At 38.7% G+C, this 26,077-nt stretch overlaps 1 protein-coding gene across 2 annotated transcripts in view; it reads left to right on the plus strand.

Annotated features, from left to right (window-relative positions):
* BRINP3 (BMP/retinoic acid inducible neural specific 3) overlaps positions 1-26,077 on the plus strand; it is a 202,427-nt gene that overhangs the window by 98,617 nt on the left and 77,733 nt on the right. Inside the window, exons 3-4 of one of the 2 annotated variants that reach the window (XM_054212346.1) lie at positions 9,522-9,712; positions 18,989-19,179. In XM_054212346.1, the coding sequence (XP_054068321.1) occupies positions 9,522-9,712; positions 18,989-19,179 (382 nt within the window). The remainder of the gene's footprint in view (positions 1-9,521; positions 9,713-18,988; positions 19,180-26,077) is intronic. The other variant, XM_054212347.1, reaches the window with a different exon arrangement.

Genomic DNA, 26,077 nt, shown 5'->3' on the forward strand with positions numbered 1-26,077 from the left:
CAAAAATATTTTCTCTTTATTTATGTTGCAAAAGTGCCACTTTTATACACAGGATGCTACAAAAAATCCACTACAAAACCAAAATTTGCATGTTCCCTAAGTTTTATGATATAAATTTTTCTCACAGAAGCCAAAATATACTAAACTATTGACCAGAGAGAGTCATGTATTTAGAGCAGACTATATTTAACACGTAATCTTGATTTATGAGAAACAGCGCACACTGTGGAGGTTCACTGGTGTTTTTTCATGGCAGCACTGCAAAGCTGTCATGCTCTACAATAGAATTGAAATCGTTCTGGCCAAGACATTAATAGCTAAGGTTAAGTTTACTGTGGCCAAAACAGAATCCCCAGTAATGGCCCAGCATTGCTCCTTACCTGAGGAAGCTGGACAAAAATTCCATCATGTCTGCTCGGCATATGGGTTGGAAAACCAGTTAGTCTTGCTCTCTTTCTAGATCTGTACAACCGTGTTGCATTCTGTTTCTTCCTAAACAACATTTCTAGAAAAATACTGTAACTTTCCTGTAGGCCCTCGTTAGCTTAAGCTTGGTGCACAATAGCAGCCAGAACAATGAGGTCCTAAGCACAATTGCTATACTTTGGCTAATAATCTGAAATTACTGGCTAATCAACCCTAATTGAAATATAGCCAGAAGATAAATAATCATCTTTTTGCTAATGTGAATTCAATAATTACATGTTCTTCTTTATTGCAACTGGCCTGCGTAGCTTACACTGCCTCCCAAATAGGTTATAACTCCTGTTTCAGGAATAAAGTGGAAAAGGAGAGAAAGGAAGGTTTCTGACCTGGCACTTCACGCAGACTAAGAAGCCACCATTTCTGATGATGCTGCTGTTAGCTCAAGCACAGGGATGACACTGTTAATACAGATACCTTGCTCAACCGTAAAGGCAGAGTAACCCTGAGCATCGCTAAATGTTTGTGAGGATATGCCGTGCATCGCTTCTCTTGGTTGTCTGTAAAATACATCCCTCTTCTGCAGTTCTTGTCCCAGGCTCTGTTGGGTGCATGAAGTCTCACTCCTTCCCAATCTGTGTCAGTATTCACGGTATTATAAATAAAATTTATGGTGCACCTGATAATTAAATGACATCATAAATAATATTTTATCTCCCACTGGTGCTTATATCCCATTTGAATTTTCCTCACTCACTTTTATTTTTCTCTCTCAGACCTATTCTACAAAGGTGCTGTAAGGGATAATGAAATGGATGCAGATGCACAGAAATTTTATAATAATGCGTTCTCTATACATATATTTTACAGTAGTAAAATTCAAAAGAAAACCCCCCTCATTTTTGGACACTGTAGACGGATCAAGTGACTTATTCAGCATTTTTTAATGTAGTCTGAGCTTCAGAATAGATGTAGTTGCATACAAAGTCTCCAACATACATATTGTAAGGTGTATTACAAGGTGACCTACCCAGTTTTATCCAAGTCCTGGAGTCCTGAAATTTTGTTTTCCAGTTTGTTTCCCCACCTTGCATAAAGTCTACGTCCATGTCATTCACGAAGGACTGAAAGTAAAATGAAATGAAACGGCTATATAGACTTCATTCTTTCAGAAAATACAATTAATGCTTAATGGTTTCCATGGCAGAAATTAGTAATTCAACTCCCATTCAAGACTTTTATTTATTTAAAAGCATTAGAAAGCTCTGTGTTTGCAATCTGGAATTATATTGACAAGTTTATTGCCCTGATTCTCTGTTCAGCTCACTGTTGTAATTCCTCTAGTTCTTTAGAGATATTTGCAATTTACACCACTGGAAAAAAGAATAGCACCAGGACCATTTTTAATAAACCAAAGCTCCAAATTTAGTTTGGAATTGATACAAATAGTTGGTTTAAACAGAAACACTCTTTGTTGTGGTAGAAAATAAAACTGAAACATTTTTATATGCTGAATAAGAGTCCCTGACTTTATTTTTTGTTTGCAAGTCGAGATGTGAGCATTTCCTGCTACCAGTGAAACAACATTTACACAGGAGGATAACATTTAGATGCAAAGAAGATCGGCAGCACATTCTCCCAAGAGCTAAGCAATAAACAAATAACACACCAAAGTATTTTCAGAAGATATTTTGTTTTACAATTCTACTGAATTTCTACAAACAGCAATAGCAGAGTTGTTATATTTCACAATATCAAAACAGTGTTCAGGGCTGCGTCTGTGAGATTTACACTCATGTAAAGCCAGATTCATCCCAGAGTGTTGGTAGAAACAACTGCTTTTATAAATTCAAGTGGAGGTTAAGTAACTGCCATCTATCAGTGCTGTAAATAGTACTTCTGGCATGCATTCCTCAAGAGTGACGTAGAAGTAAAAGGGAGACAAAAAGTCTCTTATTTGGAAGGATAAACTTATAAACTGTACAGCAAATGAGCCAAATAATCTACACCATAGAAGACTATTTAAGTTTCTACAACATTCTTACTGGAAAAGGAACAATTCTAGACATTATGTATAGCTTGGTAGATAAGTTTTTGTATCAGTATTTGTTTGAGAATATATTTGTGAATATATATTTTGTTTGAAGCCAATCATTTCAGGTACCACTTCCAAGCAGGCAAGGGTAACATAGACCTTTGGTTTGAATAGATGGGAATTTGGTGTCTCCATGGCACCAAGCCTAAGCCATTACTGAGCATCAATAACATGCCAGGAAGAAACGAACAAACAGTTTTCAAAGGGTTTAAGAGCTGACATTTTCTGCCATACTAGCCAGGTCATAAAGCTTTTTGGTGTGCTGTAAGTAGGGGACGGAAGGAGGTCATGCCTGCCTACAGTACCCTCTACCCTTAGCCTTACTATGCCTCAATTTTCCAAACAATAAATAGGGTGAATAAGAAGTACTGCCTTTAAATTTTAAATTATTTATCACAGTCTGGTTTTGTCTATATGTTTCTCTGTTGCCCACTACAACTCACTATTAGTGGCACTGTTCATACAAACGTGTTTCAGTTCAGAAGTGTTTGTATTCTGCCTATTTTTGCTGTTTATATTTTGTGCAATTTGCAACATATTCCTATTACTATATACTGTTTGGGTGACTCAGCTTCTTCTGAGGCAGGAGGTAAATCAGATGAAGTCATAACGAGCTATTAGTTTTGTTCAAATACCTTTGCATGAATATAGGTACAGCTAAATGTGTGAACAATGAGACTCTGAATGAATGTTCACAAACGTGTTTGGAAGTATATCACAAAGTACAGGTACAAGGCAAACACAAAGCCACAAGGCAAGGCAGAGTAATAATTCCCTCTCAGATTTCATTAGAGGAGGATTTTTTTTTTTGTACATATATTACAGAGGCTAAATATCTATCAGACATGGAAAAAAGGAAAGTCACCTTTCTTTCTCTTCTGTAATAAACCCTTCTGATGTTCGTGAAAGGTGATATGGTTGAAATCTTTTATGTTACAGTAGCTGGGAAAATAATCTGACTATGAGTAGTCATAAAAAGAAATATATTTGAGTACATTCTAGGTATGTAATGTTTATACTTTTATTAAAATTTGTTCATATATTTCTACGTATTTCATATGCATAATACAAGAAGATAGTGAAGGCTGATCGTAATGAATTCTAGTTCTGGAAGTAGAATTTCAAGTGCTAGGAAAGTGATAAGATAAAAAAGGCATAGAAAGGCAAAAATATTACTAGGATGTTTCAAAGGAATAATATATTAAGATGAAATCATAACGATAGTACTTATTCATTATAAGGTGAAAATAGCATAAATATAAGCAATAATATGTAAAATATATATGTGTTCAGCAAACATTTCTGTTTTGACTTTGGGAAAATGCCAGAGAATTACAGGGATATAGTTAATGAAGAAATACTTTCAATTTCAGCAATGGGAAATATGTTTAAAAGGAGCTTATTATATCTTTAATTTTTTTATTTTTAGTCACTACATTTGTATAACTGGCAATTTTGAGACAGAGATAAAATGTATTCTATACATTCTATACAGAAGAAGGCCCTGCTTCTTCTTCCCGTCAAGGGAAGCTGTTATGTTTACTTTGCCCATATTGCAGCGTTTGTCCCTATTATCATGTTTCTGTACGAAGGTCAATATGTTCAGAAGGCTGCTCAGTCAGTATATGACTAATTCCATTCTTCTTCAACTTGAATAGTAAAAATCAAATGTAACAAACATTTAGTAAAGGTTGTGGCAAATTCTTCATCACTTAACAGGTTCTAATGAGCACTGAAAGTCCTATGGCCTGTGCTGGTAAGGAGAATTTTTTCACCTGACAATTTGTGAGTAGTACACCCTTGGTTATTACCTGATGCTGGTTCTGTCCACATCTGGGTGAATCTTCTCTTTAAAAACCAATGGTTTTAGTTTTTTCCGCTAGCAAATATCACAAATATTTTCCCTGCTTACATGTTGCTGTTGTAGAACTGCTGGTAGGTTGCTGCAAGATAATGGAATATTGCTGCTGTGTTTCATTTTATATCATCTTGGCCTTATTCAAGCTGTGGCCTCAGACATTAAGAAATCTTCAGACTTTTAAAGAAGATAGGTGGATAAAAACACCGTATATTCTCCCATTGAGCTGTTTTACCTACAGATTAACTTGAGCTGTATGGGGAACGCTGGCTTCAGAATCCCACTGTCATCCCAGCCCCTTTGAAAGCAGTCCCCTTCTCGCCACCCCAGACTGGAGCTGTCTCATTTAGAAGACATTAAGAGAAAGGAACACAGATATTAAAAATGAAGTGAAGTTTGTTTTCCAAGAGTGCTTTCCAAACTGTGCCACGCTACTATTCATTAGTATTTATGCTTAATGGTACTAATATTGTTTTATAAAACACATAAGTTACTTACAATGAGGCCTAATGTTGCTAATTTTGCCTGGGCTCGGTTTTGTCTATGGCGTACTTCAGGTGAGACTGTTGTGGTTAAGAAGAATCCATCAGACTCATGGTAAATCTCCTTTAGGTTCTGATTTAATCACCTGCAATAGCAGAGATTATATTCCCATTTCAAATCCTCTACACACTGCAATTTTAGAGTACAATGGCTTTTTTAAAAATTTCCTTCAAATAGATGTTTTGTATAGAACTTTCCCTGTATCTCCCCATACCATATGATTTAAAATGTATTGAAATTAATGCAGTGGTAGAAGAAAATGTATAATTTATATACACATTTGAAAAATAAAACAACTATGGCTTGAAATTCAAAAGAGACATTGACAGCCTTTGTTGGCCTGCTTCCCTAGAATTACTTTCAGATCCACTTGCAATTTTAAGCTTCTTTCAAGATGAAAACATGTCCATAACTTGTACGATACTCTACCAAGGGGTGTTTCATGTCAGAGTATTACTCTTAGATTAAACATCACTCTGAATATCATAGCAGAAAATAAAAAAAAATAAAGGAAAAAATAAAAGAAGTGGTGTTGAAATAAAAACTGTATTTTGAATTGTGCTTGTTTTTAAACAGAACAAATGGCAGGAGACCCCATTCAGCATACAGAGGCTGTGGCACGCATGCTGTACCGTTGGTCAGAATTGGCACTACTGGGCTTCAGGGCTCTTACGTATGTGTTGGCCAACCGGCAAGGAACCAAATTTTTGGTAGGGCATACAGTTCTGATATGTAGGAAGATGGAGAGAATGCTGCCCGTGGCTTCTTGCACTACTTATGCTAATAGTGCTGTGCCATTACATGCTTCATCCCACGACCCAGAGTGACTTAATTCCTCCCTCTTTTACAAGCCCAGGAACTCAAAGCCATCATCCTTCTCAACAACAGGCTTTACCCTGAGCATTAAAGAGCTATAGCTAAAATATTGTTCAGACTTGGAAATAGATGGGCAGCACAGGGAGTACCACCTGCTGTTAAATCTTGACTTCTTGATAGCACCATGACAGATGCTAGTTTTGGCTCTTACACAGTAGAAGAAGAGGAAGAGGAGGACAGAATAAGCTTCTAATACCTCTAGTGTTTGTATTCAGTTCATAATTGGTTTTCTTGACCAGCAGCGAGCAGTGATGCTATGATATTTTGCAGGAGGTGTTCTTCTTATGAATGGCTCCAGTGACTTTGGAAGGCAGTATTTTCTCTACTGAGAAGACCATTAACTCTGTCAGGTCTGCTAGTCTGCCTTTGGCAGTGGACAGGAACATGATTTCCAAAGGAGAATAATGCACATTTGGTGCAAAAATCATTTGAGGGCTGCAGAGTTTGTGTTAGAGAGAATGACTGCAAGACAAAGAGGTAAATGAAGGTTGTGCTTTACTGTGTGATACTAGAGGGGAGAAGGAAATAAGAGAGTATATACTGCTGCTTGCAAGATGAAAACAAGAGAAGAAAGGGAACTTATGTGTATAGGCAAATATACATATTTATATGTCATATGAAAGGATCACAAGGAAATTCTTCTACTTATAGTGAAATTTCTGAATGAGAAATTAGCTCTAATTTCAGGATAGCAGTTACTAGTGACTCTCATGTACCCAGAAAGAGTTTATGAAAGCCTGTCCTGGTTCTGGCGGGGATAGGGTTAATTTTCCCAAGGATCGGGCACAGGACATGAGTATCCATCCCAGGTGAGCCATGCCCAGTCTGTAGCTGGGGGCTGGCCAGGAGAGGGGGCAGGAAGTTGGTGCTTGGAGTGAGCTGGGGAGTCCTGCCACTGAGCGGTGGTACCATAATTGAGTATGTACATTCCTCTGTCAGTGTTATTGTTGTTGTTTTCCTCTTTCCTTTGTTGTTCCGTTAAACTGCCTTTGCCTCCTCACTCAACATGCTAGAAATAATGTAGCGGGAACACCCCACCCATAACTCCAGTGCAGGTTTTCCTGCTCCTACACTTTTCTCTCGTAAACCCAGTTAATTCTGAAGTCTGAAATTTTTCCTTAAGTTTCCTGTTGGAGAAGCTGCTAGTCACTTCTTGCTTGTCCACATCTAGCTGTCACTGCTCCTGCCGCCAGGCAGCTCACTTTTGGTGTCCCGTGTCCCTCTTTTATCTTCAGAGATGAAGCTGCTTCTTGTCTCTCCCAGAGGGTTTAGGTCTTCATCTCTTATATTCCAAAACACTTAAGAAAGACATACCATCTAAAATCATCTAAATAGATGTCTAAATAATACCGTCTAAAAAGAAACGCAAAAGAAGGCAAAAGTTAAGAGAATATTCAGAAAAGAGCTGTAATTAGTTACAAAGAACGTACCTAAAATTTAGAAAACTTCTGATGTGCCTGACATGCATTAAAAGCTCCAAAAATCGTGAACTGCAGTTGGCAATGTTCAAACTGAAAACAAAATGCATTGTCTGTAGTTAAATGCTCCAAGAAATTGTTGAGAAACTCTGAGAAATCTTCAGCATCAGCTTTTAAGTCCAGATGAGATGTTTTTTTGGGAGATGGTTTCTTCTTCAATCATGTACTTGCTGACATAGGCAGCAAGAGCAATTTAGTGATATTCCTTTGATTGCATTAAAAAAGGGGGCAGATGAGGGGGTTATGGTGGTCTTCTCTGTCCTTAAAAACTCTGACAATGAAAATCCAACTAGCTTTTATAAGAATTGTTCTTATAAGAAAAGTAAAGAATTTATAAGAAATTTCTGTTATTCTCGTGTTTGAACCTAAGCTTTGATACAATTAGTCAGATTGCAAGTTTAGAAGAAAAAATTTCATCGAGGTATAAAACGAATATTTTACATTATAAAGCGTGTATTTTTTCTTGCTGTCAAAGCAATTCTGTCTTGATGGTACAATTGACCGATATTTTCTGATGTATTGAAATGAAAAAAATGCACTCAAATATGTCCAGAAAGCACAGAATTTAAATAAAACCTGTTTTTATTCTTTTTTCTTTCACTTGAAAAGTACATTTACAGTGCAGGGTAGTTCACTTCTTTTAGTGCCTGCATTAATGTGGTCAATAGGCTCAATGAATGTTTTTTAATTTTAGAGACAAAAAATATTTGTGTGTAGTTTTTCTCATCTCTTTCTATAAATATGCAGTAGTTCCATAAAGGCTGAAAAAAGAGGTTATTAGTTTTATGACTTTTTAAAAGGAAAGTAGATTTGTGAGACAAAACTTTAAAAACTAACAACTAAGTTGAAAAAACCCCATACCTATAAAACAGCGATTTCCAAATACTAATTTAGGCACACCGGTGATGTGCAGAGTCTTTAAGAAACTGTGGGGATCTCTATAGTCTCGTGCTCTTGACTGGTAAATTGCATTAAATTTCAGGTAAGTTACATAAAGCTCTTTCTATTATAATTCTTCCAATTTGTTTTTGATAAAAATTGGCATCTGCAAGAATGTGGCTGAGAGAGAAGACGTTTCATAGCAGCTGTATCTAATTGTCACCTATTACGTGTGTAAATCTAAGCTCTACTGGGGATAAGACAATTCAGCTCTTCAAGAGCAATAGGAGGATGCTGGAAAGTAGAAGGGCTATACACAAATGTGTTTATCTGGGGTTTACTAATAGTTGTGGACTTAAAAGTACTAAAAAATATTAGTGCTCATTACGTATTACATAGCTCATCCTAGTCATGTTATTTGCTTGTTGCATCCTTGGTTTTTGCCTTCTTTGTTAATTTTGTAAATTAATGTTGTACTATATTTAGCTGGGACCTTCAGTAGGATCTGTCAAGTTCTCTCATCTGTTTACTTTCCTACAATCTTATCTGAGGGAAATCTTAATTGACATAGCTATATGAATGACTTTACAAAGTGGTAGCTAAACCACAGTCCGCAGGTTGCCTTGGACTTAATTCTCACAGACTCTGTAACCAAAACAGCTATTGATGTACCTTGCAAAAGCAAAGTTACTGCAAATGCTGTGTGTCTTGCCTAGATTTTAAGGATAATGAGTCCTTCCACTAATAACTCTATCTGCTATCTTAATTGGTAATAAAAGATGTGCTTATTTGCTGTGTTATTGACTTGTTTGTTTTCCCTGCTATCATTGATTTATTTTGGAGAGGGGAAGGGGACAGAAACTGGAAATACAATAGTAAGGTCAAATATGGGGTTTCTCTAAATTGTTCAAATTACCCAGCTATGTACGTAAGTGACTTACCAAAAATCAAAGAAAATAGCCTGTTTCTTGAAATGTTTTTAAAATTTGCCTTGTGCTAATGAAAACATTTGTTGCGTTTCGTCCAAATTCTGGGAGATTATTAATTTCTAGCAAACCTGGTTGTTCTGGGGCTGTATTCACATCAGGGGCTAAACATAAACAATAGGAACAGCAGCATCCTACGTGTCTTATTTTTTATTTATTTTTTTTGTAAGCAATGTTTTTGTAATGGAGTACTGTCTCTGCTTCTAATAAATAACACTCGTTTCTTGTCCTATGCCTGTAACCCATGACAGAGTATCACTGTCAAGGCCTGTTGTAATACCCAGCTAGTCGCCCACAGCTAGTCAACAGAGCAGAGTAGTTTGCAAATGAAGAACATTTGTCTGAATGACATATTTCTGAATGAGAATTGCTTTGTTTTGCAGAGAGTTTGGCCGCTGGAAAGTGAACAATCTTGCTGTTGAAAGAAGAAATTTCCTTGGCTCCCCACTGCCACTTGCCCCTGAATTCTTCCGTAACATAAGGCTACTTGGACGCCGCCCGACCCTTCAACAGATCACAGAAAACCTTATCAAGAAATATGGGACACATTTCCTACTATCAGCTACCTTGGGAGGTAGGGTTGACGCTTGGAAATATTGTGCATGAGTTTGGCATGACTGAACTAAGAGTGTTGGGCACAACTGATTTCTCTGTAAAACTGGTGGTCCCTTCTCAGAGCAGCTGGGCTGAGAACTCTCCCTGGGATGGACTTTAGAGTATGGGAGCAGCTTTAGTCTACAAGCATCATGGCTCCTTCTCCTTCCCTTCGGGAAGTACAGGCCTGTTGGTCTGACCTTGGTGCCTGGGAAGGTTATGGAACAGATCATCCTGAGTGCCATTATGCGGCACATGAAGGACAACCAGGCAGTCAGGCCCAGGCAGCATGGGTTCATGAAAGGCAGGTCCTACTTGACAAACCTGATCTCCCTCTAGGACAAAGTGACCTGCTTAGTGGATGAGGGAAAGGCTGTGGATGTTGTTTACCTGGACTTTATTTAGTAAGGCCTTTGACACAGTTTCCCAAAGCATCATCCTGGAGAAACTGGCTGCCCATGGCTTGGATGTGAGTATTCTTTGCTGGGTTAAAAACTGTCTCACCACAAAAAAGACACTGAGGTGCTGGAGCGGGTCCAGAGAAGGGCAACGGAGCTGGTGAGGGGTCTGGAGCACAAGTCTGGTGAGGAGCGGCTGAGGGAGCTGGGGGTGTTCAGCCTGGAGAAAAGGAGGCTGAGGGGAGACCTTCTCGCTCTCAATAGCTCCCTGAAAGGAGGGGGTAGCCAGGGGGGGTCGGTCTCTTCTCCCAAGTAACAGGCGATGGGACAAGAGGAAACAGCCTCAAGTTGCGCCAGGGGAGGTTTAGACTGGATGTTAGGAAAACTTTTTATACTGAAAGAGTTATTAAGCATTGGGACAGGCTGCCCAGGGAAATGGTTGAGGCAACATCCCTGGAGGTGTTTAAAAGGAGAGTGACATTTTCCTTAATTATTCATTAAGGAGAGTGACATTTTTTTCTGTAAGAGGCCCTTATAACAATTTACATAATAACAGATTACACAAGTATCTGGGTTTATTGCAGTACTGCAGAGATGAAGCAAGAAACCCAGAAACAATTATTTCCAAAAATTCTTTTCATCTTGGAGACTTTTAAACTACTTTGACTGCTGGGAAGCCCCTATATTGTCACTGTACCCTTTTTAGGACTAGTCTTCACTTAACCAGTGGGACTGAAAGTTTCAATGATGAGTGTTTGCCGTGCGATTACTATTAACTTAATGGAATCTGCATCTCTAAATCCCCACAGACTAATTTGGAAAGGGTATCCTGATGTATAATTGGGATCCAGTCACCAAACAGATTGAAGAAATCTAGTGAAGAGGCCTAATGTTCAAGAGAGAGCTTAAATTGTTCCGAATGAAAGATAATTAGTGCCTGCAATTACCCATCTAGGCATTACAAAATGAACTGACATTTTAGAAATGCAGTTTTATCCCTTGGTGGGTGATTATATTAAAGATAATCCTGGTGATTGAGTATCCTTCCAGCAGGACAGTCTTGTCAAAATCCTTTATTCACCTGAGGAATGATTCTCTTTAATACATTTCATAACTGAATTCTAACCATATATTAAGGAAATGACAGCCTTCCTATTCTCTTTTGGCTGATATCTAAGATCTATAAGAACTGAAATGGCTCACAGTAGCTCCATTTTGGAAAAGACCATTCTAGAAACAAGGTGAATTTCTGTTTTACTGAAGTTATTTAAAATAATAAAGTAATTCCTATCATTATTTTGGGAACTAGTGCTTCTACACCAAATCCATCACCATTAGAATTTTAAGAACAAATTACCTGTGTTGACCAACAATTTGGAATAAAATTCCCAGAGTTTCTTTTAATTACTTAGTATATTTCTTCCGTACAAAAAATGTATTTTTTATGAATGACTGTATATTTTATTGTGTGCACAGCACATCTGAACAGTAAACTTCACTGCAGAAAAATGTTTCTTAAATTATAAAGCATAGTAATAAAGATTTGGCTGCAGCACGTATCCTAATGCAAGGGTTATTCAGTGATAAAAATTATTTTTTGGGATTATTAGCTATTTACTAGTTATTAACTAACATAACTTTCAGTACAAACAGCCATCTGATGAAATTCATTTTCAAGTTGAAATTGGATGCAACAACTCGGGGAAAACCGTCTAACCCAGGCATAGCTCTCTTTAAAAGTACAAAGCACCAGTATCACACTGATCACCAAAGAGCTACAGACTTGACACCTTCTAGAAAGTATGGCCCTAGGTAAAAACTAAAACTTAAGGGTAGTTCTTTTGAAGACATTTGAAAATTGTACCTTAAGCACTCAATATTCTCCCCGAAGCTTCAGGATTTGCTGCAAGGAAGCTGGGCTATGGTGCCCTTTTCTCATCCCTCTTCAGACCATCTCACAAAGGCCATATAATGCAGAAGCTGCCACAAACTTGCAAAAATTTTCCACTCATGGAGAGACAGCGTTGACTTCTGGGCTCTGTCAACACTCAACGAAGTCAAAGGGAGTTTTTATATTAACTTTGATGGGTTTTGATTTAGGTTCCTAGCCTCGATTTTTAGACGTGATTTCAGGCACACCTACTGCCTTCCATTATGATTGGATGGGTGTTAAATACTTTGAAAAATTAGTTCAAGTAAAATAATTACAGGGAATTAGTAATTTCTAAGAATGCTTTCATGAGGTAGCTAATAACCCTATACTTCCCTGTATGTGGTAGTTTTCATTTTTGGGCTAGATTGAATGGGGATTCCCAGAGATGCTTGTCCACACTTTATTAACATGTAATTAGATTTTTTTTTCTTTCAGTAATGTACTCGTACTTTCCCTTTAATTATAAATTGTTTTATTCGGAAAGCTTTGTTGCTTTTGTAGCTCCTTAGAAGCAGCAGACCAGACTGAGTGTGCATAGTACTTTCATTTAATGAATACCCAATCATCTGTATTCATGGACATAAAGGAAAGCTTGGCAAACGAGCGATCCTGTGGTAAGATTTGTGTGCCTCTGTGATCATTTGGCTTTCATGAATATCCCTTTTTGACCATAAAGGGAACTCTTGCACATGGTTGTTTGTGGTACGTTCCCAAGTCTTTATTCACAAACACAGAAAATACACTCCTCAAGGGCATTTTGAAATGAGAATTTAGGGAAGTTCTATTTTTCTTGCTGCCACGAGATAATGTGGAAAATGACATTTCTCACTGCTTCTATTTCTTATGGACGTTTTACCTTCTTGTGACATAAGCCAAGTGTCCATACTGAGCAACTTCAAGCTGCAGGATAGGACCCTACGTAATCCGCTGTTTGCACAGCAAAACACTGGATTGAGCAGTGGCTTCACGGGTGAGCTCATGTGCCTGTGCACAGGAGTAACTTCTACTTTTGCAGTGACTGCAGTGTCAAATCAGCAGAGCAAGGAGGGCCGTGACTGCTCATTTTTTTAAATTTTTGTGCACAAGTGGGGATGCTGTGTTGGGCTGGGCCATCGCTAGGAAGTGAGGAGGTTTTCTCTACTCCTCTAGGACAACACATATCCTGTTTGCCTTAGCAAAATTGCAAATTTACATGTCCCAGACAATGCTGACTGGAACAGCTTTAGGGGAAAGGCAAGAGAGGACTCATACAAGGGAACTCCAACCTTGAAAGCAAGAGAAGACTCTACTGGACAAGTCCCTGAGTATCTCATTTAATTAGAGTTGCTTTGAGCAGGGGATTGGACTGGATGACCGCCAGAAGTCCCTTCCAGTCTGAATTGCTTTCTGACTCCATGAAATGTATTTCTAAATTCTTTATCAGCTTTCAACTAGCAGTTCCAAAAGGTAGATTCTCCTTTGAATGGGAGACAATACACAGTATTACTTTTTCTCCTTTTGTTCTGCATTTATACTTTTCTCTTTTGCTTGCATACAGCGTGATGCAGTGAAGGTCCAGCTTGTTGAATATGCAAGAGCGTTAGCTGCTGTACACTTTAATGGTTTACAAAAGGTAGTGTGCAGCAGTGAGCTTGAGAACTGGAAGTTATTGTGAAGCCTGGGGCACTACTGTGGAGTAAGTGTAGCAGGATGAGAACATTATTGGGTCCCGCTTTAAAAGGCATTCATTTTAATGCTGTTCTTACACTCAGATGTAAAGGCTGCTCAGCAAACCCATAGATTCGGTGATGAGGAAATTACAGATAACTAACATACTGCAATGAAAAGATAGGCCCTTGTTCCAGACATTTGGGTGATGTGAGTCTGGTTCAGGTGCTTTGCAAGATGAAGACAGTGGACTTTGCAAACGAGTCCTCCATGCATCTGGAAACGTGGTAGCTGTTCTGAATAAACAAATTTCCAGGAGGTTGCCAAGGCTTCTTATGAAACCGGAACCTTTTTTGGAAATTGGCTAAATGGTAATATCAAGTGTTTGAGATAGATAGATTGATTTATTTTTGCCGTTATTGTCTGTCATAATTGCTCAAAGTGTTCATTACCAGGGCATGAATACATTCACCTCTCTGGGTCAGAAAATATCCAATAGCAATGTTGAAGACTTGGAGAATCAGGTTGGACGGGGCTCTGAGCAACCTGATCTAATTGAAGAAGCCCCTAGTCATGGCAGGGGCATTGGAATAGACGGCCTTTCAAGGTCCCTTCCAACCCAAACTATTCTATGATTCCATGATTCTGTGATTCTATGATTTACGCTAACTGCTGGTACGACCTTTGTTTTGTATAACACTTCTTTCAAGGTAAGATACAAACTATTGGCAAATAAAGGAGGGAAGGACCAGTCCTAAATGACTGATGTGAGAAAGAAACTTGAAAATTTAGTATCAGATTTGCAAACACCCCGCTAGATATGTAAATTTTCCAGCATTTAATATTATGGATGCTAAGGGGAAGGAAAAAATGCAAAAATATATTCTCTTTCTTTTCTCTGGCCGTTTACTCAATTAAGACAGATTTCAAATCCTAAACCAGATGGTATATATAGAATTAACACGAACTGTTATTCACTCAAACCACAGGAATGATGCCGCATCTGGCCGAGCATTAATTTATATGCTATTTGAACCTGTGCACTTTCATCAGCATCTGCTTGAGTTCGGGAAAATGACTTGATAAAACCCTAATGGTACATTCTGTGATCCATACAATAGATTTTCCACTGGCGCTAAACTATTTTTTATAACAAAGGCATAACAATTTTATTTTTTTAAAATTTTTACTATAATGCATTACAGCTATTGTAGCTGAGGTATTCTATTTAGTCAGAAACTTCTGAGGAGTTCGTAGGCCAAAGACTGTTATGCCTTTGTAAGATACATATATGTGTATGAAGACAGAGCTCTAAATAGGTAACTGTGGATGATGCTCAGATATATCTGCCTTCGAGTGCTATCCTTTTATTACTGTTTTCTCACTTTCTGACATGAAGTGATGGGAACTGCTTGGATCACTGCCTTTTCCCACCACTACCCAGGCTACAGATGAAAATATGAAACGTCAAGGCTTATGATCCTGCCATCGTTACAAAGATGTGGATACAGGAAAACAATATCTCAATAATTGAGCAGAAAATAGCACTAAGTGTTTAAACCATATGAATATGTATTATTATGTATAACAAAATATATTTACTCCTTCAATAGATGGTTATATTTAGTTACAGTTGTTACAGCATTATGCCAATTCTACCATCGCAATGATGATGATTTGCATTTTTTATTTAAATAATTCCTGAAGATATTCATAAGATGCACACAAAATTAATTTCTAATTTCTGAATTATAGAATCATAGAAGGGTTTGAGTTGGAAGGGACCTTAAAGATCCCTTTGTATTTGGAAACCTACCTGATTGCACCCAGTATTAGCATAGTGCCCGAGAATACCAGTGGTGAACTAGGACCCGCTTGTTTGAGGTACCGTACAAGTACAATGCAGAGATTTTTGAGGAGAAAGAGCTTCATGTTTACACCAAAGGCCCCATCGCTTCAGCTGCATGCCTGCGCTCAACCTTGGGAGATGTAACTTGATGTCATCTGAGTCAAAGTAAACATTCAAATTCATTTCAACCTGGGTGCAGAGCACGAGAAACAAAATGTATCTGTCAGGGAGCGGGGAGGGAGACTGCGGGGCTGGGGATGCGAGGTTTTCCTGCCTGCCAAAACGCACCCTCCAGCAACGGCCATGGCAAGCAGGACTAGGATAATAGGATGATGTGAGAAATGTGACGGGGTTCAAAGGTTATTTTCCTGACATTTTCTAATCAAAACAAAACAATGCAACACACAGTACTGTCCTTTTTCGAGCTGCGTTTTTAAATTTTTTTTTTTTATTGCAGTTCTACTCTCCACCCCCTGGAGAACAAACATTTTTGATGGGAGAAAAATAAACTCTGTTTTAGTAATGAAACTTAACAGAATTCTGTTGAAATAGAAGCAGTCCCATCGTCTCTACTAATAAATAATAGAGATCAATCAAAAGCGTTTACACCAGAGCAAGGTGGGGTGGTGTACTGGTTAATGAAACATTTGTGTTTCAACCTCAAAATTTTTTTTTCTATACTTTCCAGAGATTTCCTGCAACATCAAGAGCTTATTGCCTTTTACTTTACAATGCATTATAAGATATTTTCAGTGGAAAGATGGTCGAGCTTGCAAAAGTCACTTTAATCTAAATATACTAGCTAAGACCTCTGGAAAAAGAGAAAAAAATCGAGACAAATCTCCTGGTGAAATTTTTGCGGGCCGCAACCAGTAACTGATAGAATATTTACCCCTGTGAGTTCTGATGTTGTCTGCTCTGATATGAGTGTGTCTTTATAGCTCCACAAACAGCTGCACAAAGCCCAGCCCCCTGGCTCAAACCTCAGCCCACTGCCTTGCTTTTCATTTCAGAAACATCTTTCATACCAGCTGGAGTCACAACGCAGGCTTTGAAAAGGCAGGTTTTATTGCGCAGGCATAGTTGAACATCAACGATGCTGGAACCTAGGCTGGGTTTTGGTGGCAAATTTGTCTTGAAGTACAATCATTAGACTTTGCAGTTCTCTACTGCTGGCAGTGGTCGTGGATGTAGTATGGTGTGAATGATGGCCCACCTGGCCACAGGATCGGCACCACCTCGCACCAGGGGACACAAATTTGAACACAAACGGGCACAAACTTGACCATAGAGAGCTCCATCTCAACATGAGGAGGAACTTCTTTCCTTTGAGGGTGGCAGAGCCCTGGCACAGGCTGCCCAGAGAGGTGGTGGAGTCTCCGTCTCTGGAGACATTCCAAACCCGCCTGGACGCGTTCTGTGCCACCTGCTCTGGGTGACCCTGCTCTGGCAGGGGGTTTGACTAGATGATCCCCAGAGGTCCTTTCCAACCCTTGCCATTCTGTGTATCTGTGAAACAGGTCTGCACTAATGCGATGTGGTCGCGCCTGCCCTGCCAAGCAACCCTAGTCTGCTTTGCAGGAGGTTTTGACAGAAGTTAAATAAAATGTGAACCTATGTCTGCTTATTACAGCAGAAAGATTTAGGTAACTGGATGGGGAAATCCTATTACTTACAGAAGCAGCTTTAATTCCTTGCTCTTCCTAGTTCAGGCAACTAATCCCTGCCTTGATGACTGCATGTACACAAAAAAAATGACCCACTACAAAACTGTAGGAGGAGAAGCATAAATATAGTGGTGAAAACTGAGGTGGGCTCCAGCTGGAATAACCGGCTGCCCTGGGCTGCAACTGTCCCTTCCAGGACAAAATGAACATATTGGACAAGCCCGACAAGTCTAATTAGATAAGAGGCTCCTGGATAATGGCAGTTTTGCCTGTGTGAGGTCTGAAAAGCCGGATTGTCCTCTGAATGTGTGCGAGATTGGAAGGCACTGTAAGGTACTTTGACTAACATGAATGCACTCCTCTCTCCGAACACAAATGAATTTTGCAAGCTGAGGTAGCTGTGTGTTAGATTTGTCAAGAGAAGTGGTCTCCCTCACCGAGGCATGTTTTCTTCCTTTAGCATTGCTCGCCACCAAGATTTTCTCCCTTTAAAGATGATGTCATGTTTTCATCCTACATTTCATCCTACATACAATAGCCTCTACAGCTATATTTTTTGGCATGTAAACCCAGCCAAAGCTGGCATCCCATCCTCCAAACAGGCAAAATGCCACTGGAGCAGATGGGCGAGCAATGAAACTAGCACATGTGGCAAGTCAGGCTGGATCAGGGGAGCTTCCTTTCCAGGAACAAGGAAACCCCATTCAGTGCAGTTGTTCAGCACCTAAAATACAGGTGTAATGATATTACTCGTTGATTCTTGAGATCAATGTTGAAGAATGCGAGTAGTAAAACGCAGGCTCAGAAAGTGAGAAAAGTATTTTTGTAGTTACTTCAGACATAAGTTGCACAGAAGAAAATACTAAATTTAAATTGCTTTTCTAATTCATTTTCTGAAGTAAAGAGTTTTGCTTAAACACATTACTAAATGAGTGAATTCTTGATTAGCCTGAACGGCAGGAAAAACATATCCATGAAATAAACAATAAATATGGAAAATTCCTTACAAATTTAACAGTATCAGTATGTCTGATATGGAATGCTTCTTAAGTGCTCGCTCAGTCAAACAAATGAGATTTTGTTTTGGTTTTGTTTTCAATAACCCTACAGGAATTAAAATTTCTAAATTCAAGAGTATTTCTCCATGTCTTTTTAAAGAGAAAGGAAGTGAGAAAACCACGACATAAAATGCTGGAGCTTCTGTTTGCTTTTACAAAAGCACCTTTACTTTGAAAGTTCAGAAAGTTTTATTTATGTTTCCCTTTTTTAAAAGAAACTGATTATCATTCTTTTTTTTTTAAAAAAAAGGAAACAAAAAAAGAAAAGTCACAAACATTACTCTGGTTTCATTTTCTTTTATTCTAACATTAAATACTAAAAAATGAGTTTATTAAGCAACCTTGGAAATGAACACATTTTATACACAATTTAAATTGAATATCTACAGAGTATCTCTGTATTGTTGGTAAACAGGAGTTAATATAGCAAAATTATTCCCAGTGTCATTGCATTCTAGGCATAAATGCGTCCTATTTTATAGTTGTTATTCATACAAGGCACCAAAACAAAAAATATATTCCCAGAATAATATCTGTTGTCCATGTGCTTAGGCACTGAAGTATCTGCATCTGCCACCAGGGAAGGATATCTAAACATTAGGCAACAGCTAGGGAAACCTTCAGCTTGCCACCTTGTTTCTGGCAAAATGAGACTTGCAGGTGATGTCTCTGATGACTGCTGTGGTTTCTGTTTCCCTGCTCAGGAGAGGAGTCACTCACAATTTTTGTGGACAAACGGAAGCTGAGCAAGAGGTCAGAAGGAAGCGATCCCAGCACGAACAGCTCTGCGGTGACTCTGGAGACCCTGCACCAGCTTGCAGCCTCCTACTTCATTGACAGGGACAGCACGCTGCGCAGGCTCCACCACATCCAGATTGCCTCCACTGCCATAAAGGTAGGGGAAGTCCTCTAGGACCAACCTGCAGATGTGGTTCCAGATTCACTAGCTGCTTCTCAGCAGGAATGGGGTTTGATTAGTAAAAAAAGATTTGTTAGCAAAACAATATCTGTTGTTCATAACTTTTTCACCTGAATCAACGCATTACATTAATAATGGAGATTCTAGCTTAGAAGAGGGTCTGACACACTAAAGATATTGCGCTTGATGAGCAATACATAATTTGAATGATATAGGTGGCCCTCATAGAAGCGTCCAGTCATTGACACAATCTCCTCTACATGTGTGCCCAGCAACTGCATTTATAGGTAGACCATATCTGTGTTCGGGTGCATACAGTTCCCTCCTACTTAATTTCTTTTTTCTTTTTCTTGTTCTTCTTTTTTTTTTTTCCTCAAACATGTTTTTTTGTATGCCTGTGTTTGAAACATTTTTTATTTTTTTAATTTTTAACTGACCTTTGGAGCAATTTGGAGCTCTTGGTTGTGCTGTTTTGCAGAGGCACATGTTATTTTCTGTTAGAAACTTCTTCTAGGACAGTTTGGCAGTCAAAGCATCCTGCCTACTGAATGCTGTAGGTCACACATAGCCCTGGAGGATGCTTGGCTAAGATCCATGCCTCGGCAGGCAACATATATAAACAACATGTATAAAGCAACAACTGTTATTTTGAGCAGCTCTCTAGCCTTGTGTTGTTTATTTGAAATAACATCTCTCAGTCCATTTCCAGTATTGAAGAGCAAATAAAATTTAACTTGCAGTTGAATATGCATTCAGTTCTGGCCTCCCCGGTTCAAGAAGGACAGGGAACTGCTGGAGACGGGACAGCAAAAGGCTACCAAGATGATGAGGGGACTGGAACAACTCTCTCATGAAGAAAGGCTGAGGGATTTGGGTCTTTTTAGTCTGGAAAAAAGACGACTAAGGGGGGATCTTATCAATGCTTATCAATACTGAAAGGGTGGGTGTCAGGAGGATGGGGCCAGGCTCTTCTCAGTGGTGCCCAGGGACAGGACAAGGGGTAACGGGCACAAACTTGACCATAGGAAGTTCCATCTCAACGTGAGAAGGAACTTCTTTCCTTTGAGGGTGGCAGAGCCCTGGCACAGGCTGCCCAGAGAGGTGGTGGAGTCTCCGTCTCTGGAGACATTCCAAACCCGCCTGGACGCGTTCCTGTGCCACCTGCTCTGGGTGACCCTGCTCTGGCAGGGGCTTGGACGAGATGATCTCCAGAGGTCCCTTCCAACCCCCACCATTCTGTGATTCTGTGTAATTACGAAGCTTTTAATGTAATATGTGATTTATAATCCATTCCGCTGATTGGATCTTTCCACTGGTAACTAAGATCTTCATTAAAAACCATCTGAAGCCAATCTGCAGTTTCCAGCTACCTTAGCTGTTACTCAAGTAAATATAGATTTACCTCCTTGGGAGTGGCAAGGCCTTTATAGTGAGAAGGATACAACTGCAATTTGTGGCTCGGCAGCACCCGTTCTCTTTAGTTGCTGGTGTACGGAGAATATTCCTCCTGTTTCATCCATCATGGGCTGCTAATCCCAGCTCAGAGATGCTCATCTGCAGGTGCAGGATAATATTTGGCTGTTCAGGCAGCACAGCTGAAAATGCATCAGAACCACCACAGAGTCCGATTTCATCTGAGGGCAGCCCATTGGAACACACAGTCTTGCTGCAGACAATCGTAGTAGCCATCCCTCTGATCTGATTTATCTTCATAATCTCATTGTTTAATATGTAGATGTACAGCAGCCTTTAAAACTAGGCTTCTTCCATCAAGGCACATGCAAAACTTTCCTTCTATATTAAGAGAATTTATGGCTGAAACCCATGGTAACTGAAGTGATAGAACACAGAAATGTAGAGACAAAAAAGTGTCTGAAAGAAATGTCTGCTTTCTATTCACTGGTTAGTTTTTAAAACAAATTTGCATCGTAATGCAAAATTCAACCCGTCTTGCTAACAATTTACATCATGAACCTTTTGCATGTCCAAGGTGTTTTCCAAACACCACAAAATGACTGTTTTCTCTCCACCTTCTCACTGTTCAGGAGATGGATACAAATGCAAGCTGTGGTCCATCAGCAAATCTGATTTGGTTAATTGACTGTAGCGATCTCTAAAAAACGGTTCTCACCTCAGATGCAACAGTGCTGATACATGAAACCCCTGCTTTTTAGCTTGCTTTCATTGAGAGATTAGGAGCATTTGCATTACAAATTTCTATTGTCAGAACACTTAACTGAACAAAAGAACTGTTTCTGTTGAAAACTAGGAACACAAAAGCAGCTAGGGAAGGCATTTTTTTTGTTCTCTCCCCATGCAGATTTTTGAAACACTGATGGTTTTTGAATTGGAAAATCGTTAAATGAAGTTATATCTCAAGATATAAAGAATAGAGCATATTTCAAATTATTTATTAAAACATATGTACTGACATCTGAGTTAGACCACAGGCCTTCCGTAGAGCTGCAGAGCCAGATCTCTGTGTTCCAGCAGATAGAACAGCTTGAGGGCTGGTTCAGGAGAAGTGACACCCTGGGGGACCTGAGGACCAACCTACCACCAGCCAGCTCTGTGCCTTCCCCTCCTGGTCTGCTCTGGGGAAAAGAGCGTGGGGGTTTTTGTGCTGTAAACTACTGCACAGGTTTTGAAGTCACAGCACCCTCTGTGTCTGGCTTTACTCACCACTGCTGTGCTCAAAGCCGCCTTCTGCAGGAGAGATCAAACTGGGGATTTGCAAAGGGAGTCCAAGAAAAGGTCTCGCAGCTTACCATAACTCCCTTCGGACCAGCATCAAAGAAATCCAATTTAAAGGTGTTGGAAGAAGTTTAGAAATCCCCAAAATTCTGAATTTATATTAAAGTTTTCCAAGTGATACACAGTCATTTCTTGATTGCTGACTAGTTAACAACAACAACAAAAAAATCATTTCATAATCTGTTTAGTATTTAATACTATATATTTTTTTATTCACTCTCAGATAGCAATTTTGTGTCTTAAAACACAATTTGCATGTACATATAACTTCATTTCATTGAAAACAAAAAAACCAAAAAGGCTAGTTATTGAATAGTTGGGTTTCCCTTCCTTTTTTGTCAGTCAATTTTATTTACATTTTGGATGGCTTTTTAATATGCGGTATACTAGGCTCTACCATACTAGCAAAGCTGTTTATATTTTAGGGAGAACTGAGAGTATTAATAAACTTTCATGTAACTCATACTCCTATTAGGAAGAACGTAAGTATCCTTTGGGGAATGCGTATCTGAAAAAAATAAAAAAATATATTATTTGGAACAGGCAAGACTTAAAGCACAAATCAAAAGACATGATATTCGCAGATAAATCCTAGCACTTCAGCGCACAGATTATCTCTGCCACAAAGGTGTTCCTGGAGTTTTGGACTTGGAAGCAAACAGGAGTCGTTTGATAATGGTTGCTTCTTGGCTTATTTGTTTTTCACATTTCCTGTGACTATGGGCAATCTGAAACTGCAGCAGTAGTTAGAAACAACTTTGCACAACTGTTCACACAACCAGGTATTTGCCGTCTGTAGTGTTCTGAGATGGCTATCTTAATGGCTCTTAACACCCCTAAAAATATTATTTGAGAAGAGAGATTAAAAATACACTTTCCTTCCTTCAGAAGCATAAGCAAACAAAGCCAGTATTTTTCATTCCTTTTAGTTCCAAAATCAGTATAAGCTTTCATTTGCAGGTTAGACTAGATCACTCCTCACACCTCTTTTTTCCTACAGTTTTACCTGCAAAAAGTGCATCTTTTCTCTTAAAAAGCAAAAGGATGATACTTATAAACAACATGATGTGTCTCCTAAACAAGTTACTGTATTAATTCTGTACTCTTTCTTGTGATTTTTCTCTTCTCATGACTTATCTGTCTTTCAGGCTATCTGGTTTAGGGAGGGAGAAATTTTCTTTTTGGATGCATTGTAAATTGGTAACACATCACCAAGGTTCCATGATCATTTAGCAACAAAAACATAATATTAACATTATGAGAAGAAATATTTTCTTGCTTATAGGAGCATGAAACAGTAAGAAAAAACCTTAACATGCAGTAGTAGAGAGGGTCTTGAAACTACGTGAAAGGCATCACCGAGAATGCTACAGGAAAGAGGATGAGCATTTAGCAGATCTATAGCAGTGCTCAGTAATATGCTGGGATAGCAGTTACTCCATCCTAGCACCTCACCCATTCACAAACTACCCATGTCTAGGTCTGGCCATTCGGTTCCTAATGCTTCCAGATTCTTCCTCTAGTGCCTCCTTCATAGAGTAAGGTGTTTACAGATGGGACATGGAGAGGGATTCCTTAAGTCTCTTGAGTTACAGAGCCAAATCAACACTTGGTCGAGTATTAGGTGAGAATGATCAAGCTCAATCAGTCTTCTGGGGAAAAAAATTACCAGGAAGAAATCTGTTTTCCAAAATCCTAAGAATTTCTCTTTGGAAAGCAACACGTAATGAAACATTTTTCTCCTGTATGTAATTAAAGCATTTAACAGTTCTTACATTAAGGAAAACAAGTAAAAATTCTTATATTCTTCATTCAAATTCCTTGAGATATGTGATAGCTGAATTTTTTTTCTTACAGGTCTTGATATATTATTTTGTGGGACTGATGCAGGAAGATAATATTTTGATAAGTTTTATATTTAAGCTTTTCTACCAAAACCCTAAGTTGTGTCCCAGAGAAGGGAAAGCATTAGGAAGGGAGAAGTGAGAATTAACATTAAAGTCTTTATGTTTAATTCTTATTTATCTAGTGAAGAACAATACCATTCAGAGCAAGATCTGTTAATGTGCAACATGAGGAAAGGAGTGGAAGAGATGAATTTGATTAATCAAGTTTGTTAATCAATTTTTTTTTGTAATCAAATTTGTTAGTTGTGACATAATTATCCTTAAAAATAACACGAGCACAACTGATGGAGGCTTTGAATAAATCACATAGATGATACATTGTTTATTCCACATTAAAAAATGTAAAATCACCATGTCACAACATTTTCCAACTGAAAATCAAATGTCCGTGGGATCTACCCAAAGCCTATATCAATATTTAACTTATTTAGAAGTCCTTGATACGTACATTCTTTCAATATTACTTTAATGCATGCATTTTAGTGTAAGTGGTTAGGCTCATATGCTAAATCAACAGTTTGCAGCCTCAAGGGCCTCATTGGAAACTCACCAAGCGCCTGAGGGCTACATCCAATTTGCATATACATTTACATGAATATACATCCTGTTGTGTTTGAGATATTACAGATCCAACATTACTTCCTTTGCATGCTCATTTTAGAAGCTTTTTCCTATGAAAATTTTTCTTCAGATGCGATGGTGGCTGTTAGCTCTGCCTGTTAACGTCCCTATTAGGATGATGGGGTATGCCGTCCTCTTGTTTAATAAAAGCACGTATAATTGTGGAAGCAGGATACAAATAAAGTCAGCAAATGTTTTTCTTTCCCTGTGGGGTATCTTTAAGGAGCAATATTCTCAACTCTTCCAACTTGGCATTGTTCTCGCTCCTGTACAGCCGTGCTAATGTGCACCTGTTTAAGATCTAACCATAGCTGGAGGCCCAGGGGAAGGTGAAATGACCAGAGACCTAGGACTGCGCAATGACCCTAATCCATATGACCGATCTCTTTCCTTTGCTGATTGAGGGATGGTGTAAACAAGACATGAAGGTCACGAGTTACTGTAGTATCTACTGTGATTCTGGCAACGTGTCCTGTCGTTGCCCACTGGAAGAATACATTGGTGCCCTACCCTGAGACCATGCAGCGGTACTCCTAACAACTAATTAGGAGACTTTTTCAATGGTGGGTAGATGGGAGAGGGCTGCACATAGTACATTGTTTTCAGTCTGCTTTCTGAGTCTAATGCAGTTGGGAGACAGTGTATGTTCCTGCTTAAATGACCCCAGTTCCTGTTCGCTAGAAGCCGTAATTCCACCACTGTCACTAGTGAACTTCTGCACTAAGTCCAAACAATTGTGCAGAACACATAAGGAACACATTGTTCACATGGTAAATTAAATATTATTGAATACTCTCATTGCATTCTGCAAAACACAGTTATGTTAGGCAAGTATAACATTGCTGGTTAATAAAGTGAGGTTGTTACAGTAGTTATCTTTTGGAGGATATCTTCTTCCATTCCAGAACACCTTGTCTTTCAAGGGAGCTGGGGCAGGTGAATACAGTGTAGGTGTTATCTGAGGGTCCAGACAGCTGTGGGACAGCCACAGTGCAACAAAAGAACAGGAGGCAACCGAAGAGCAGATGCATAAATTGAATTTTCCACCAGCTATTTACAGCCAGATTACAGCCCATTTATTCCATCTGAGTGAGAAAGAATAAACATCCTTGAAAATGTGCCCTCTAATTTCAATTACATTTTATTGTGCAATTTGCTTTTTTCTTCCCAGAAAACACTTTTCTTGCTATGGGAGATTTAAGCACTTTTGTTGTCTCTGAAAACTTTAGATTAAAATAGTTTGTAAGAACAGGGCTCTATTGTGATGGTAAATATATCTGATTGTCTATAATTAACCCATGAATGACTCATGGTGAGCTGTTACAGAGGAAATTTAAGCGTAATGAAATTAGTTTCTCACTCAAAAACTCAGACTGAAAACCAGACCATTTTTTTTGTTTCTTTGTTTTGTCTTAAAAGGCTTCCTTGGTTCATTTTTTTTCCTTTCATACCTTATACTTGAATGTGTTTTTCTGTGAATTCAAGTAATTGCTGTAATCAAAAGTAGAAATGCTGAAATACTAGAAAGCCTTGTAGTTTTGTCAAACTTCAGGCAAATTCTAAATGTAGATAGTTTTCACAGTTTTGTATAA

This window comes from Rissa tridactyla, chromosome 8, assembly GCF_028500815.1.
Source record: "Rissa tridactyla isolate bRisTri1 chromosome 8, bRisTri1.patW.cur.20221130, whole genome shotgun sequence".
NCBI lineage: Eukaryota > Metazoa > Chordata > Aves > Charadriiformes > Laridae > Rissa > Rissa tridactyla.